At 35.6% G+C, this 14,799-nt stretch overlaps 1 protein-coding gene across 1 annotated transcript; it reads right to left on the bottom strand.

The window, feature by feature from the left end:
* Positions 1–5,642: 5,642 nt before the first annotated feature.
* On the bottom strand, positions 5,643–9,991 carry LOC140267597 (uncharacterized). The gene is made up of 6 exons (XM_072362909.1): positions 9,980–9,991; positions 9,802–9,835; positions 8,644–8,815; positions 8,353–8,462; positions 8,043–8,217; positions 5,643–5,742 (listed from the first exon to the last, which is right to left on the bottom strand). The coding sequence occupies exons 1-6, from the start codon at positions 9,989–9,991 to the stop codon at positions 5,643–5,645; spliced, it is 603 nt and encodes a 200-aa protein (XP_072219010.1).
* Positions 9,992–14,799: the final 4,808 nt, after the last annotated feature.

Here is a 14,799-nt window from a genome sequence, read left to right as displayed (position 1 = left end):
CGCACACCACTTCTGTATCTTTACTTCATTAATGTACAGTGAATGAAATAAATAATGTTATAGTATAAAAAGTCAGGGATTGCTGTTCATCTGACATTGTATTTATTTCAAGACCTTTTTTGCCACTACATGGGACTACATCCTAAACACTTAATGTTTTTAACGTTTTATTTAGTAGCCAGCAGAGGATGACTCTTGTATTTGCTAAGATAAGTCTGATTGTATAGAATTGAGTTTATTTTCTTGATCACTCATTTTAATTTATTCTTCAACACACTGATGTTCATATAGTAAATAATTACATCTATTTAACCTATTTTTTGTTTTTAAGAAATGGACAGAGGTTATGCTTGTAAAGTGAAGAATTGTCATGGCAGTGTTGTAAAGTGCGTATATACAACTACAGCCATTACCGGTGATGGGTTTTATAATTGGATGATTGTGGGGCCATTTTTTCCTCTGATATTTTTACATGACAATTAGCACAGGTATCCCCAGTGACATAAATAACAAGAATGTTTAATTTAGTACAGCAGCTTCAGGGGTCTGCTGTTGCATGTGGTGGTTAACTGTTATGATCTTCTGTGTTGTTTAATGGAACAAATATTTCTCTGATGGTCTTCATTCTCTTTATATGGCCAGCATGCACTTTCTATATTTATTTTATTTTCACTCTATTCTAAATATCAAATATTGTATAACATAGTTTGATTTGCTTTCACTAAATTATTGCTGAAGTTGGAGCAAGAATAAACAAAGCATGATGTTGGACTGTTCATAGTGAAAGTGAGCCCCTGTCTACACCGTACCTATCTCGTGAAAAAACAGACATAACACAAAAACTAACAGATGATAAAAATTTATAATATTGATCTTTGGTGCCATTATTATGGCATATCTGTACAAAGCTGGAAATGCCACTGCTGATATATATATATATATATATATATATTTATATATAAAAATATTATAGTTGGTAGAATCAAAGAGATTTAGGTTGCTTGATCGAAAAGTTTGTGGCCATAGTCAGTTTAAGTTTATAACAGTTTTAATGTATTGATAAGCTGACCCAGATCTCTAGTCTAAAAGTCAGATAACCATAGAAACCTCTCCAGCAGTATGATTCATCATTGTCAATCCTTCTGATGCTCTCATTTTTCATACTATTTATAGTTCTCAGTATAGATATCTTTACACCAACAGAAATATCCATAGGTTGATGATGCAGTGCTGAGATTCTTTAGTCATAACCCCTAATTCATCTGAAAACAAGTTTGAATTAATAAATATTTTTCCCTTTTTGCTTTTATTTTATTTGAGTTGTTTATGTCAGGAAAATAAATGCTCTCTGTGCTTTGTGGTTGAAGATCTTAAGAAAAAAACATCATACATATTCTCAGTCACACACACACACAATCATGCACAGCAGAGAGTCAGGCTGATTGGATGGTGGACGGCTGGAGTTTTTATTACGGAGCATCCAGCAGAGTCTGGTTTGCAGGATAAGGATGTCCTTACAGGGCATTTCTCAGAGTGAACGATGAGGAAAAAGTCCTCTGTGTGTGTGTGTGCGTGTGTGTGTGTGTACGTACGTTGGGGTGGTGCACACGTGTATGTGAGAAAGAGAAAGATAGAGATAGTACAGGAACATTTGAAAGAATAGACAGAATGTGGACAGATGCATCTGTCTGCCTACATCTTGGCAACGTTTGCAAAAAGTGACTTTCCCAGTTTGACTCGTGGGTGCCAAGGGTTTGCCTGCAGAGAGAGAAACTGGAGAGTAAGAGAGGAACTCGCTAGGCTTTGCATTCTGTTGCAGGAAAGCCTCCAATAAACTTTTATTTCTGCAAACACATCTCCATCTTTTGTGTCTATGAACAGGAGTAAGTGGAGGGCTAGGCATGATGCTTGTTAACATATTATGGCCTAATTCTTTACATTTTACAAACACTCAGCAAAAGAGACCTGGAGGCTACTTGCTGATGTGAAGGCCCTCAATATAATGCCATATCACATCATGTAGAAATTGTACTTTTGTCAACAGACCGGACAGATATTATGGAGGACAACACAGAGGATCTCTTCAGGTATATCAAACAACTAAAAAGACTGTCAGGTCCCAAAGACTCTGTGGGGAACATTTGATGAGAATGTCTGTTTTGTCTTTACTTAAAAGCACCCATACATCTAAAATGTCCTTTTCATTAAAGTGCTATGGCAAGCAAATAACTCCTGATTCCATCTTCGTGATTAAATCCACTCTGTTTCTACAAATATCCCAGGATCAGCTGTTTCACGTGGAGATGAGAAGGCCCTCAAACACACTTGGATCAGAAACTCCAAACAGGGATAACACCCTCTCGGTTTTCAGTGTTTCCAATCAAGGGATCAGCTACTGTGACTAGAAATAAAATGTCCCCGACAGCTATCACACAGGAGTAAGCGACAGGCAAAAGTTGGCACGACTAATATGGCCTGTCAGAATGAAAATAACCTGGAAGTGTTCCCACCTTCCATAAAAGTACAGGTATAACACTTTTGTGTTGTTCATCTCTCAGGTGTCAAGCTCTAATAGCTTTTCAGGCTTACATTGCTTTGGTAAGAGGGATTTAAAGTTGCTTTTCCACAATCCAAAGAGCTGAATGATGGCAGAGCTCCTAATTTTGCACATAATTCAGCATGAATCACATTTATAACATCGTAAACAACAAACATATGTATCTTTAGATTAAATGGGGTTTGACGTATGCATTTGAGAATGATCAAAATTGCCTTGTTAAGGATTTATTAAAAATAACTCGAAGTACATGGCCTGTGCCTTCAAAAGCTGAGGTGTTTCATGAGTTGCCAAGACTTCAGCTGTACCAAAAAGAATTGGACTAAAAAACCGAAATGTTAAATAGCACAACAAATTTGTCTTCAAATGAAAGCTTCAACTGTTACAAAGAATTAAGGACAGGGACATATTCTGTGCAGCTATTTTCAGTTCAGAATTCTTGAAGGTACTGACTAAACAGGCATTTTTGATGGGCTTTAATTCAGTTGCTTTTTCAGATGCATTATTTTGTATCCCTTACATAAGAGTTAAATGGCTGCAGCTGTATGGTTAATTTAGAACGTATCATTTGTCATGGTTTGTATTGCGCCTCTTTTTTTTGCAGAAATAAAAAAAAAGAAAGAAATATTCCACATATTTCCATTCTGTTTTTTCTCTTGTACAGATTCTTGGAGTGGTTTTAGTATACCAATACTTGTTACGGAAGTACTCGGTATTTACACTAATCCCTGCGAAACATTCACCCTCCATCTTATTCCCTGTAAAGTCTGGGAAAAAAAAGATCTGGATGGGAAACAACAGTAGAACAAATGTCAGTGTCACTTTCATTTATACCCTTGTTATTGTGGAGGGGATGAAATGAAGCCGGTCCTGAACTGGATGAGGTCTTTCCTCTCCTCTATTAATCATGCTTGTGCACGTTAAAATGAGCTTAACCATTTATCCTGTGCAGAGCTCTACATCCATTCAAGGACATCTTGCAAGCAGGCTTCCCCTGAGATAACCCTGAGATAATTTCTCCTCTGTATCCAACTAATGGACACCTTTCAGTCTTGATCCAGTTTCACGTGGCGATGAAAACTTACTGGATAGGGCTTCATCCCGTTGGCTGTCACTCAAAGCCTGATAAAAAATAACACTTCTATATATCCCTCTGTTGAATGCTTAATGGGAAAAAAAAATTAAGGACTCATCTTCACCCTTCGAGACTTGCACAATTTTAATGACAGCTTAAGTAAGCTTCAGTGTATAATGTGTGTGCTTATGAAGTAAGCAGGAGAAAGAGAAAGAGGGAAAGGATGAATGTGACGATGAAGGGAGAGAAAAGGAGGAGAAGTAGGTAGGGAATAAGTAACTAGGAGAAACAACGGAAAAGAGAAAATGAGCTTGGTTCCCTTTGTGGCACAGTGCTTCACCACTTAATCATCCCTGGTCTATAAATAGGCTTTCACAGCCATGGAATATTCAGAGATTAATGGGAGAGAATATAACGCCATAATGCTCCAAAGCTTCAACACTTCTGCTCTTTAGTTTTGCAGATTTCATTTTATTTTGCCCCCTCCCCACAGATTTTATCATCAAAAGTGGAGATAGAAACTTAGCAGATTGCCTTCACCCCTCCCCCATTCTCTGTCTCTTCATATTTTGACTTCTGCTACTCAGTCTTATTGGAAGACAGGCGTGCTGACTTGAAGCAAAATGGCACCAAATGCAGAACAGTTGACGCAATGTAAGCATGCAAGTGCTGGTAAACTACCCAGAAAATACACACTTCTCAGAGAACAGAAAGTGGGAAAGTTCTCTTTCCTCATTTTAAATTCTGTGCAATGCACTACAGCGTACCTGCCCAGCACCTATCACTACAGCTCATCTCCTGAGGAAATGTTGAAGGTGTTGAGGAAGCAGAAGTCATCTTGCATCTCTGAGCCCTCCTTTCTGTGAGTGTAGACTTGTGTGCTTATGTGTGTGCATTTTGGGTTTGCTGGATGCTATGTTGACGTAGGCTCACATGAAGAGCAATTTTGAGTGAATATGGCTTAAATGTTATTTAGGCTGAAGAAAAAGAAAGCAAAGTTATGAGGGCACTGATCCTGAAAGCAATATGTTCTATGTTATTGATAGAAAGAAAGTCAGTTGAATACGAGAAGACAGCCCAGTACCAATTAGAGTACACCTGTTATACCTGTGCTTGTTGGAGTTGGCATGTATTTTGATATAAAATTTGGATTCACTGACATGTTCTTCTTCACATTTCTGTCAAACAGCACTGATGTCAAGCACTTCTCTGTTCAGTGAATCAAATCTCACCATCTGGTGAAAACACATGTCTGCATTCCTCACATCAACTAATAATTCCATTTGAGACTGTGAGCTCATTTATTAATAAGCTGCATAAAGTTAATTGCAAAAAGGCATGTGATCCTCTTTAGTATTTCAATTGCTGTTTATTCATTTCCCAGTATCAGTCAAAGAAAATATAGATTTCATAATCACAAAGAAGATATATGGATAAAGCAAATAGTTTGCCATAAAGAACATTATTTTTCCTTTTCCCATAAAATCAGCCGCACGAATTAAGTAAAAAAGTCACAAAGTTATAGCTGAAGGGGTGGGACTTTGCAGCCAGTTATCCAAGAAAACTATATTTTGATGAAGTATGTTATGACATGGTCAGTTTTGATGCAAGTCATTATATTTCCCGAACCCTAACCATCTAATTTTTATTCGTAACCCTTAGCCAAGTAGTTTGCAATATGTAAAAATTAAAAAAACAAACAAAATGGCTAAATGAAAAAATGACACTTCATAGTCAAGTTACCCTTTTAAACATGATGCAACAGTCAATGAATCACTATTTTATGAGATGCTTTGACATTGTGTCACAGTATGTAACACTATGAGTCACTTTGATGTGGCTTGAATGAAAACTAGACTGTAACAAATAGATGGGTAATTTGCATCAAGCATTGTAATCGATTAAACATTCCAGAAAAGAAACACCAGAGAAAAATCATTGATAAGAAGGTGAATTTCCTTCCTCCCATGTCATTGCAATAACAATGACATGGAAGGGCTCAGTCGGGGCTCAGTAACTGCATGGGCATCCAAACCGAACTTTGTAGTCTTTGCAGGTTTTGGAGTTTTGGTCCTCATTACGGCAAACAAATCCCCTGGTTGGATTATACCTGAAAAATGACATCAAGCAGATATTGATATGGTAAGTTAGAAATTGCAAAATGCATTTCTTCATTTAATTAATTTTCTATGAGATAGTTTTAATAATAACTATCACCTATACCAAAAAATAAAAAAAATTATTCAAATATCAAATTCAATCAATATCAATATCAAATCCTCTGCAGGCTTTTTTCGGCTAATAACTCTTCAGGGAGACATCTGCTCTGTGGGATGCATGGTGAGGGGTTGGTTAACACCACTGACTCACAGGAGTAATTTTCCAAATAACCTTACAAATTGGAATGCATAGTTTGAAATTCTGAAACGCTACATATATGTATATATATATCAACAGAATATCCAGGAAATACATTAGTAAACTCATGTTTCTTCTTTGATGTAGATATGAACTGCACTCTGTTAGATATAATAAAGTTTTTCTGAGACAATTTCATAAAATGCCTTTATGCTGTATTCCTCCGTGCAGTTATTTCTGTGTCCTGTTGAATATTGATTAGAAAAACAAACATAAAATTGGCTTCCTGTAGAAATAAAGGTCCTAACAGAGGTCCAGAGAGTGTCTCAGTACAACACAGTAATTGACTTCTCTTTCTCAGGAAAGAGTGAGAAGTATTCGCAGATTGGCCATAATTAGGTTCATTACAATGTCAGTGGCCAGGGTTTTTTTAGCTGACATTGATAAGATGCACCAAACAGACCAAGTCTACCATCAGGTGATGCACATGTACCCAAGGAAATCAGACTGTGGAAATGAATAATCTGCAGTAGCAGCTTAATAGACATTTATATTTTCTCATTAACTTTCTCTCAAGTAAAGTTATCATTTACTCCATGTACAGTGATTTATATTCAGTGTAGAAGCAGAAGTTCCAGGCAGTACATCTTGACAATTTGCAAAAGAGCTGCTATTTCTGAGAACACTGTATGGAATTAAAGGATGAAAGGATAAAACGGCTATCTGAACATTTGTTTTAACTATGATATCAGAAACTTAATTTGCTCAAATATCAGTCCCATGGAGTCTATCACGATAAAAGTTTATAATAATAAAACAATTCAATTAAGTAAGTTATCATAAACATAATGACGAAAAAGATTTAAAGAAATAGAATTTAGAAAGAGTAACAAAACTAAAGAGATAAAAAATATATACATTTGTGAATCAAAACTGATTTAAAAAAGCAGGAGCATGTTCTCTTTCTGTCATAAAAAACAAATTCCAATTTGCAGTAATCACAACAGATCACAATCCCGCCTTTCATCTTTAAATGGTATGATGATATTGTTAAACACTTTCTCTTAAAGAAAGAAGAAAGGAAGGAAGGACGAAATAAATAGAAATAGCAGAGAGACAAACGTAGTGCTACATAAAGATGGTAATTTAATGTCATATGAAAATCTAAATTAACATTTTAGTCTTATGGGTAAATAGATTATCTTGACATATAGCATTTACGAGTTAAAAAGAAAAAAAAAGTTTACTTCTAGATTTGGTGAGAGCAGAGTTAGTCACATCGCGAACAACTGAAAACTTCACAATTTTATAAACTGACGAGCGATTGAATTAGCTCTGATAAAAGATAGCTGTTTTAGAAGAGAAGCTTGACAGTGCTGGATTGATCTCAGGAAATAGATTAATATTCTTGTAAACTGTAGGAAATATGTAAGAGAAGAAAAAGGGAGAGTTTGGCCAAACAAGATCAGACACAGATGATTCAAAACGCCAACAAAACCCTTTGGAAAAACAATGAAGGTGGATTTGTGTTGAAAGAGCAAAAAAGCAAAAGCAATTCATATACTATTTTCTTGGTCCTATGTTCTTGTGGTTCGATAATTCCCTTGATTCCTATTATATGCCCATTAGAAAAGCATATACTAAATGCAGAGTGTCTAAAACAAGATAATTTTTCTGTAGTTATGGTGAAGTTGATCACAACTGATAGGATTGATAGGATTAGGAGATACTGTAAAATATAGATAAAAACAAAAAATACTGAATAAATACAATGATCAAGATAGTATCTTATGCCTGCTTGCTGGGTCGATTAAAAGCCAAAACAGCAGCAGAGACCTTCTTATTAGATCTCTTTTGGACCCATCCATTTAAAGCTTGATGGAGACTGAGTTTCTTCCTTGCAAATGTTTGGAGTGTTCCTTAATGAATAATATCAACAGTCTCTTATTTAATATTATTTCCACAGTTGTTTTAGCTTTCAACAAAGTTCAAAATTTTTAAGGAACAAATATAGCTCGGACATTTCAAAACTTCTCTCTAAAGGTAACTTACATGAAGAAGTTCTCTCCTGTGTAGATAGCTGGGATCATCGTGTCACTGGTAACAGCATCAATGTACAAAGGATTCTCACAGATTTCTCCCGGATTTCCATCTCTTAACTCCTCCAAGGTCTCCCAGTCACCTGAGTAGCTGGGTAGGTCTCGATTATACCACTTGGTCCAGCAAACTGAGGTGAGCAAAAAAGACAAATAGGATGGCCATTCTCTAGAGATGCTTTTGTGATAAAGATTTAAAGAAAACGAGAGATTCCCTTTGCATTAGCTACTTAATACTGCATGTGTAAACTGTTCTCATGTTCTACCTGTTTTAGCACAATACGGAGGGGGACAGCTAAAGCGGACTTTGTAATCATGGCACTGGCCATCTGGTTGATCCCTCTTTCTGCAGATGAATCCTGTGCCTGGATCACTTCTGAAAAATAAATTATAGCAATAATGAAAGTAACATAATGGATGCAAACCCTCAAATATTTGCTACCTCCATGACTTCATTAAAAAAAGAGAAAAAAACAAAACAAACAGACAATCAGACAATCAGAGGATGAGCAACTGCATTAAACACCATTCATTATTCATACTTGTATTTTACTTACATTTTAATCACATCACCTGCTTCTTCTGGAGTAAGTCCAGACAGAGTTATGGCCTCAATATCTTTGGGTTTTGGACAGATCTTTCCAGGATTTCGTCTATGAAGTTTGTCAAGGTTTTCCCTGTCTCCAGTTCCAGAAGGGTTACTGCTGTCAAACCACTCTGTCCAGCAATCTGGAATTAAGCAACTGAATTTAAATTCTTCAGACACAAGGCAGTAAAAGCTTTCTATAACTTTGCATGTTGTGTTCTCAAAGTGTAGAAAGCAGTACAAATATATTTCTGCATGCATATTGAATTGAGAAACAAAATATGTAATCTACTTACAAATGGGGGAGGAAGCGTAGCACAACAGTTCTAAATTGTGTTTCGAAAGAAAGAAGTGTCAGTCATTACATTTTACAAGAAAAATATGTAAAAACCGCAAAGCAATTGGTATCTCTGACCAGGCACTAAAGAACGGTTTGACATGGGACAATAGAGAAAAAAAAAGGCGGGGGGGGGGGGTGTATTTGTTTATTTTTCCAATATTGTACAAGAATAATAAGGAAAAAAAGTTCTGGTGTTACAGAAAGCAAGATTTTACTAAAAGTCGGTCCAATTATAAAACTGCAGGTAACATATGGCACTTTGGTTAACCCCCTGTAAAGGCACAAAGTTTTTCTATCAACATGGCATATATACACATAGGTGTAAATTATAGCAAATTATCGCAAAGGGTGTTATGCTTTTCATCAGTTGTTTTAACTTAGTGCAACAAATTCAACACAAATCATTGCCAGACTACTCTGCAAGGCGAGGCTAATCATCTATGTACATTTTACAAAATGAAGACTGAATGATTTAACTTTAATTGTTTATGTCAAGGCTAAAAATAATCTAAAACCCTTCAACGTTCCTTGAGATAAAGTGAAAAACCTAAAAATCTTAGACAGTCTGATTTTACAAGAAACTACAAGATTCTTCCACACTGACTAGGAAACTGTGTCTCGTGTGTGATGTTGATAAAATTAAATTAAAAGGTCTTACCAGTTGCATCATTTGGTTCCACCAAGGCTGTAAAAGATAATCAGATTAATGTCATTTTCAGAGCTGTGTACAGCTCTGATAGTAGAGTTGTAAAATTGGGAAAGTCACTGGAGTTACTAGGATGAACCTACCGAAAAGCAATCCTGCTACAATGGCTACACTCAACTGTGAAGAGAAATAAAGAATATTAAACATGTTGACATGAAAGAATATGCCATTCTGTATGTGTAAACAGTGCTACATGTAATGGCTAAGTTCTCAAATTTAGGTTGAATTTTGAAAATGAAATACAAAAAATAGAAAAATTACCAGTTTGATCATGACTGCTGATAACGATGGTTTCTTAAGATTCTTCCGTAACTATTAAAAGAAGGAGCAATAAACAACAAATAAAAAAATAACATTCTTTTTAAAAGTTGTTTACTTTTTAAGAAGAGACTCACCCACAGCCAACCTCCTGGTAGAACTGAATGGTTGCTGGAACCTCTGCCTTTTTATACTAGAGTCTTCTCACCTATCCCTCCACCTAATTTACAAAAATATGCTAGAAAAGAATTTTAAGCAAAGTGTCACATTCCAATGAGTTGAAAAACAATGGGTGGAGATAAAATCTACATACCCTACGCCGTTTAGTGACCACGTTGTTTAGCTGCTGTTTCACACAGAACAATGCAAATGTGAGGCAGGTGTTTGCATCATAAAAAAAACGTTATGGAGCAAAAGCCATATGGCCATTGTTCAAGGGTTGTGCAGCTTTGTTGCGAAACATACACACACATATATATATGCTTTCACAGTCAATTGTTACTTTGAAATGAACTTTTTTGTATTTGGCTTAATATGAGCACACATTATTTATTTTACACTTTACTTCACATTTTATCTGGCAGCTTTGTCACTATAACTAAAAACATGGGTGATTATTTGCTGTCTGACTGCCTCTACCTCATTTATACATGCTTCAAATCACCAACAGCCTCTTCCATAGTTTTTTTTCTTCTTCTTGTCATTCAGCTAGTGATTGAATTTTAGCTTCATTTATCTAATGAATGCTGTTCCAGAACTTTTTTCTTCCAAAAAACAATTTTTACTGTATTTTTCTGAGAACTACTTCCTTGACACTTATCTCTCACATGAAAAATAGGCACCATGATGGAACTCTAGGTACCCACCCAACTCAGCCAGAGTCAGACAGTAATCAAAATGTTCTGTAGATGTCATCAAAAGCTATGCCTCTGGTGTGAAACTGTTAACTGTTGGCATAAAACAACTACAAGTGGCATCATCAAAGAAAATTTAAAGACATTTTTGTCTGCCAATTTAAAGAAAGATGCAACCAAACTAATCAGGGATCATTCATTCGGCAGCAAGACAACAAGCCAAAAAGGACTGCTGTCAATGAGTTAATGGGAAAGAAGGGGAAGTTTTTAGATTGACCAAGTCAATCATAAGAAATAACTTTAATTAAGCATGTAATAAATGAAGGAAGCTGCTGTGAAAGCGTGGAAAATAATCTCAAAATGAAGAAAATACACAAGTTGAGTGATACCAGTGAGTCATGGGCTGATGCAATTATTGCAAACAAAGAATTTGCAACTTAATATGCAGTTATTTACTTGAATCTATTTGTAGTCTATTCCATATGTTTGCTCAGCTAAAAATTTGACATTCAGTTACAAATTTTGTTATCTCCTTGAAAGTTGTGTGACAGATTTATAATCTCCTCAGTTCCAAAGGAGTCCAAATATTTTATTCACTATAGAACATAGAAGACTTACCAAATGTCAAAAATAAGACATTTTTTAAAATTTTCTGAACAAATTAGATCTTGAATTTGATGGAAGCACCACATCCTTAAAAAGTTAGGACAGATACATGTTTACCACTGTGTACCATCCACTCTTAGTTTAACAACTGCCCATATATATATTGGACCTGAGAAAACCAGTCGGTGTGAGAGGAATGTTGTCCCATTCTCGCCTGACACAGGATTCTGGCTGCTCAACCATCCAGGGTCTTTGTCATATTTTGTCTTTAATGATACACCAAATGTTTTGAATTTACTCCCCACATTTTTGTAGAACTGGGATTGTAGTTTACCAACAGGAAGTTATTTTTGTTCTCGACACTTACTCAGATTCTGTGATAAGTCGTGTCACTAAAATGTTTTCTTTTCTTTGGTTACCTTACGCAACAAAGTTTCATGGTTACGTTTTGACAAGAAAATACCTGATCTCCTTTCATATCTTTTTCAAAATTATTATTCTTTATGAAATAAAATAACACAATGCCATCCAACAATTCCTTGCCAAAACATTCAAAGCAACACATGGTGATGTGATTATGATGAGGTTTGGCAACCACAGAAAAAATAACCTGGTTGAACTTTTTTTGGCTTCTTTCTTTAATGGTTGCATTCCACATTTTTCAATCATTTTCTACATAATATGTTACTGATATGATATGTTTTAATATAGACCATAAAAATCAACATAATGATCATCAGCCAGCAAGGCACTGATGTGCTTTTTGTAGAATGTTTTTTAAGCCTTTAGACATTACGTGCATACACCAGATGATAACTGGGCAATGAGTTGAGAAAAGATGGATAGACATTTAAAGGAAAATGGAATTAGGTTGTCATGAGTAGTTTTGAATTGAATATTAAATTGAATAACTTATAAGATGTTTACATTTTGGACACCGTGTGTTAGTTATCACTGAAATGATCTGTAATCATTTCATATTTAACATATTTGTTATTGTGGTTGTCGTACTGACAGTTGATTTATTCCAGCTTTTATTTTGAAAAGAGAGGTTTCCGCATGGACCTAATGAAAATGGCATGGTTGTGCAGCATTGAGTGTCATTACTTACATAAACTTAAGATTGAGATTGAGCTCAATTGGCTGCATGCTCTTTCCAATGAGTACAACGGTAGATACCCACAATGCTTACATCACTCTGTTTGAACTGAGCATTTCTTTTTGTAACAATTTCCAAATATCTTTAAAAAGGTTATTTTCTATGAGATTTATTGCTTAAAGTATCAATCACTTCTGAAAAGTGACAGCTTTCAGGGATTTTTTCTAAAGCAACTCACACATGGACTTTCTGGCCTGTGTTGATGACTGGGGTCAGGTCGGCTGTGGTTACAGCCTGAATGTACAGAGGGTTGTCACAGATTTTTTCGGGGTTTTCTTCCTTAGTTGGCTCAAAAGCTCCCAGTCCCCTCTTCAACTGGGATCGTCTCCGTCAAAAATTTTGGTCCAGTGCACTGTGGGATCAAAGAAAGAAAGGAAGACAGCAGAGGTCTTATGAACACAAAGACAGACCATGGGAAATTCAACTTGCATTAGCAGCTTAATTTTACATGTATAATATCGTTCAGTTATCACCACAGCAAGAATTAGGGGGGCAGCTGAAGTGAACTTTGTAATCGTTGCAACTCCCGTCATCTTGATCTGCAATCTTGCATATGAATCCTGTAGCTGTGTCCATTCTGAAAAAAATGGAAGTACAACTACTTCAACTTTTGAACTTTTAAGCCATGCTGTGGAATATCTCATATGATTGCAGTGGTCTTAGTAGTGGTTCTGCTAACTTGTTATTTTCACTTAGGAAGTGTTCATAATTGACTAAAATTACCCTTAAATTATCCAAATGACAGCTGTGATCCGAGCCAGTCTAATTCTAAATGGTAAGAATCCTTTATTTATCACCGGATACACTGGCTCATCCATCCATTCATCCATTTTCTATACCAGTCTCATCCAATTCAGAGTTGCCAGCAGCTGCCAACCTGAGTCCACCACAGGGCCATAACACAAACACAGGATACAAACAACAATCCATGCTCCACTTGCCTTTGGGGCTAGTTGAGAGAACAGTTTACTTAAAGTGTGCTTTTGGACGGTGGAATGAGGCTGGTACTCTTAGGGAACCAACAAGGTGCTCGAAGTGAATGTGTAATGTCCAGACAGAAAGGCCTCAGCTATAATTTGAACAAGAAACTACTACTAATTACCACATCCACAGTGCAGTCCCCATTGAGATTTATGTAAATAAACATGAACACGAAGGATTGAGTGTCAGCAACTACTGATGATGTGACATTTTCACCTGATATTCCACGTTTTTATAGCCTGCATTAAAAACAGAATGTGTAAAGCTATTTTTTTAGCTGCAGATTTGTCTGGTGGAAAATAACTTTAAAATGTTTCATTCCATTTTTCTTTAAACTTATTACCCTGTTAAATTCCTACAAGCATACTTGCATTTCACAAAAAAAAAGCAGTGTCACTGCAAAAAAAGAATAATTAGTTATATGTACTTAAAAATGTTGTAATTTTTTGTGAAAAAGTTCTGACCTCTATATCAACAGGATTTTTGCAGATCTTTCCAGGATTCTCTGCGTGGATTCTCTCGTGAGGGTCTCTTCCAGTTCCAGAAGGATTATCACCATCAAAGCACTTTTTCCAGCCCACTGCAGTGAAGTATTACAGATGAAATCATTTGGGAACGGAATAGTGGAATTCATTTTATAACAATTATGTGTAATTTGACCAAAAAAATAAATAAATTGTAAGATAGATATGATCCAAATTTGACCAAAAAAATAAATAAAAACAAAAGTTAAGAGTAATAAGAGATTAAGATAGAATCAATGTAAATGTAACAAAAGGTTTAATTTTCCCACCAATCGTAGACAGATCGTCACAAGGTGATCCTGGGTTTGGGTAAACAAAATTCAGTAGTTTGCATTTTAAGGTCAAAACAGTCAGTAGAGTCAGAGCTCCTCAACAGCAGAGTGAGTCTGAAACTGCATCTACATGTGATAGTTAATAAAGTCAAGTTAAGCTTACCAGTGAAACTTTGTTCCATAGAATCTGGCAGACATAATCAGAATGATTGGTTTAGTAATTATATGCTTCACCACTAATTTAAATGAAAGTTGTTGAAATCGAAAATTGTTACTGTAGTTAATGAGACTAATTTACCAATAAAAAAATACTGCAACAATGATAAGACTCAACTATGATAGAATACCCAAATATGAAAAAATAATCATAGATTTTTTTTTCTTTTTGTATGTATGATGTGTAGTTTGATGACAATATTACATTCAT

Source organism: Leuresthes tenuis, unplaced genomic scaffold, assembly GCF_036924035.1.
Source record: "Leuresthes tenuis unplaced genomic scaffold, fLeuTen1.0.hap1 SCAF_13, whole genome shotgun sequence".
In the NCBI taxonomy this organism is placed as follows: Eukaryota; Metazoa; Chordata; class Actinopteri; order Atheriniformes; family Atherinopsidae; genus Leuresthes; species Leuresthes tenuis.
This window is presented reverse-complemented; position numbering and strand designations above follow the sequence as displayed.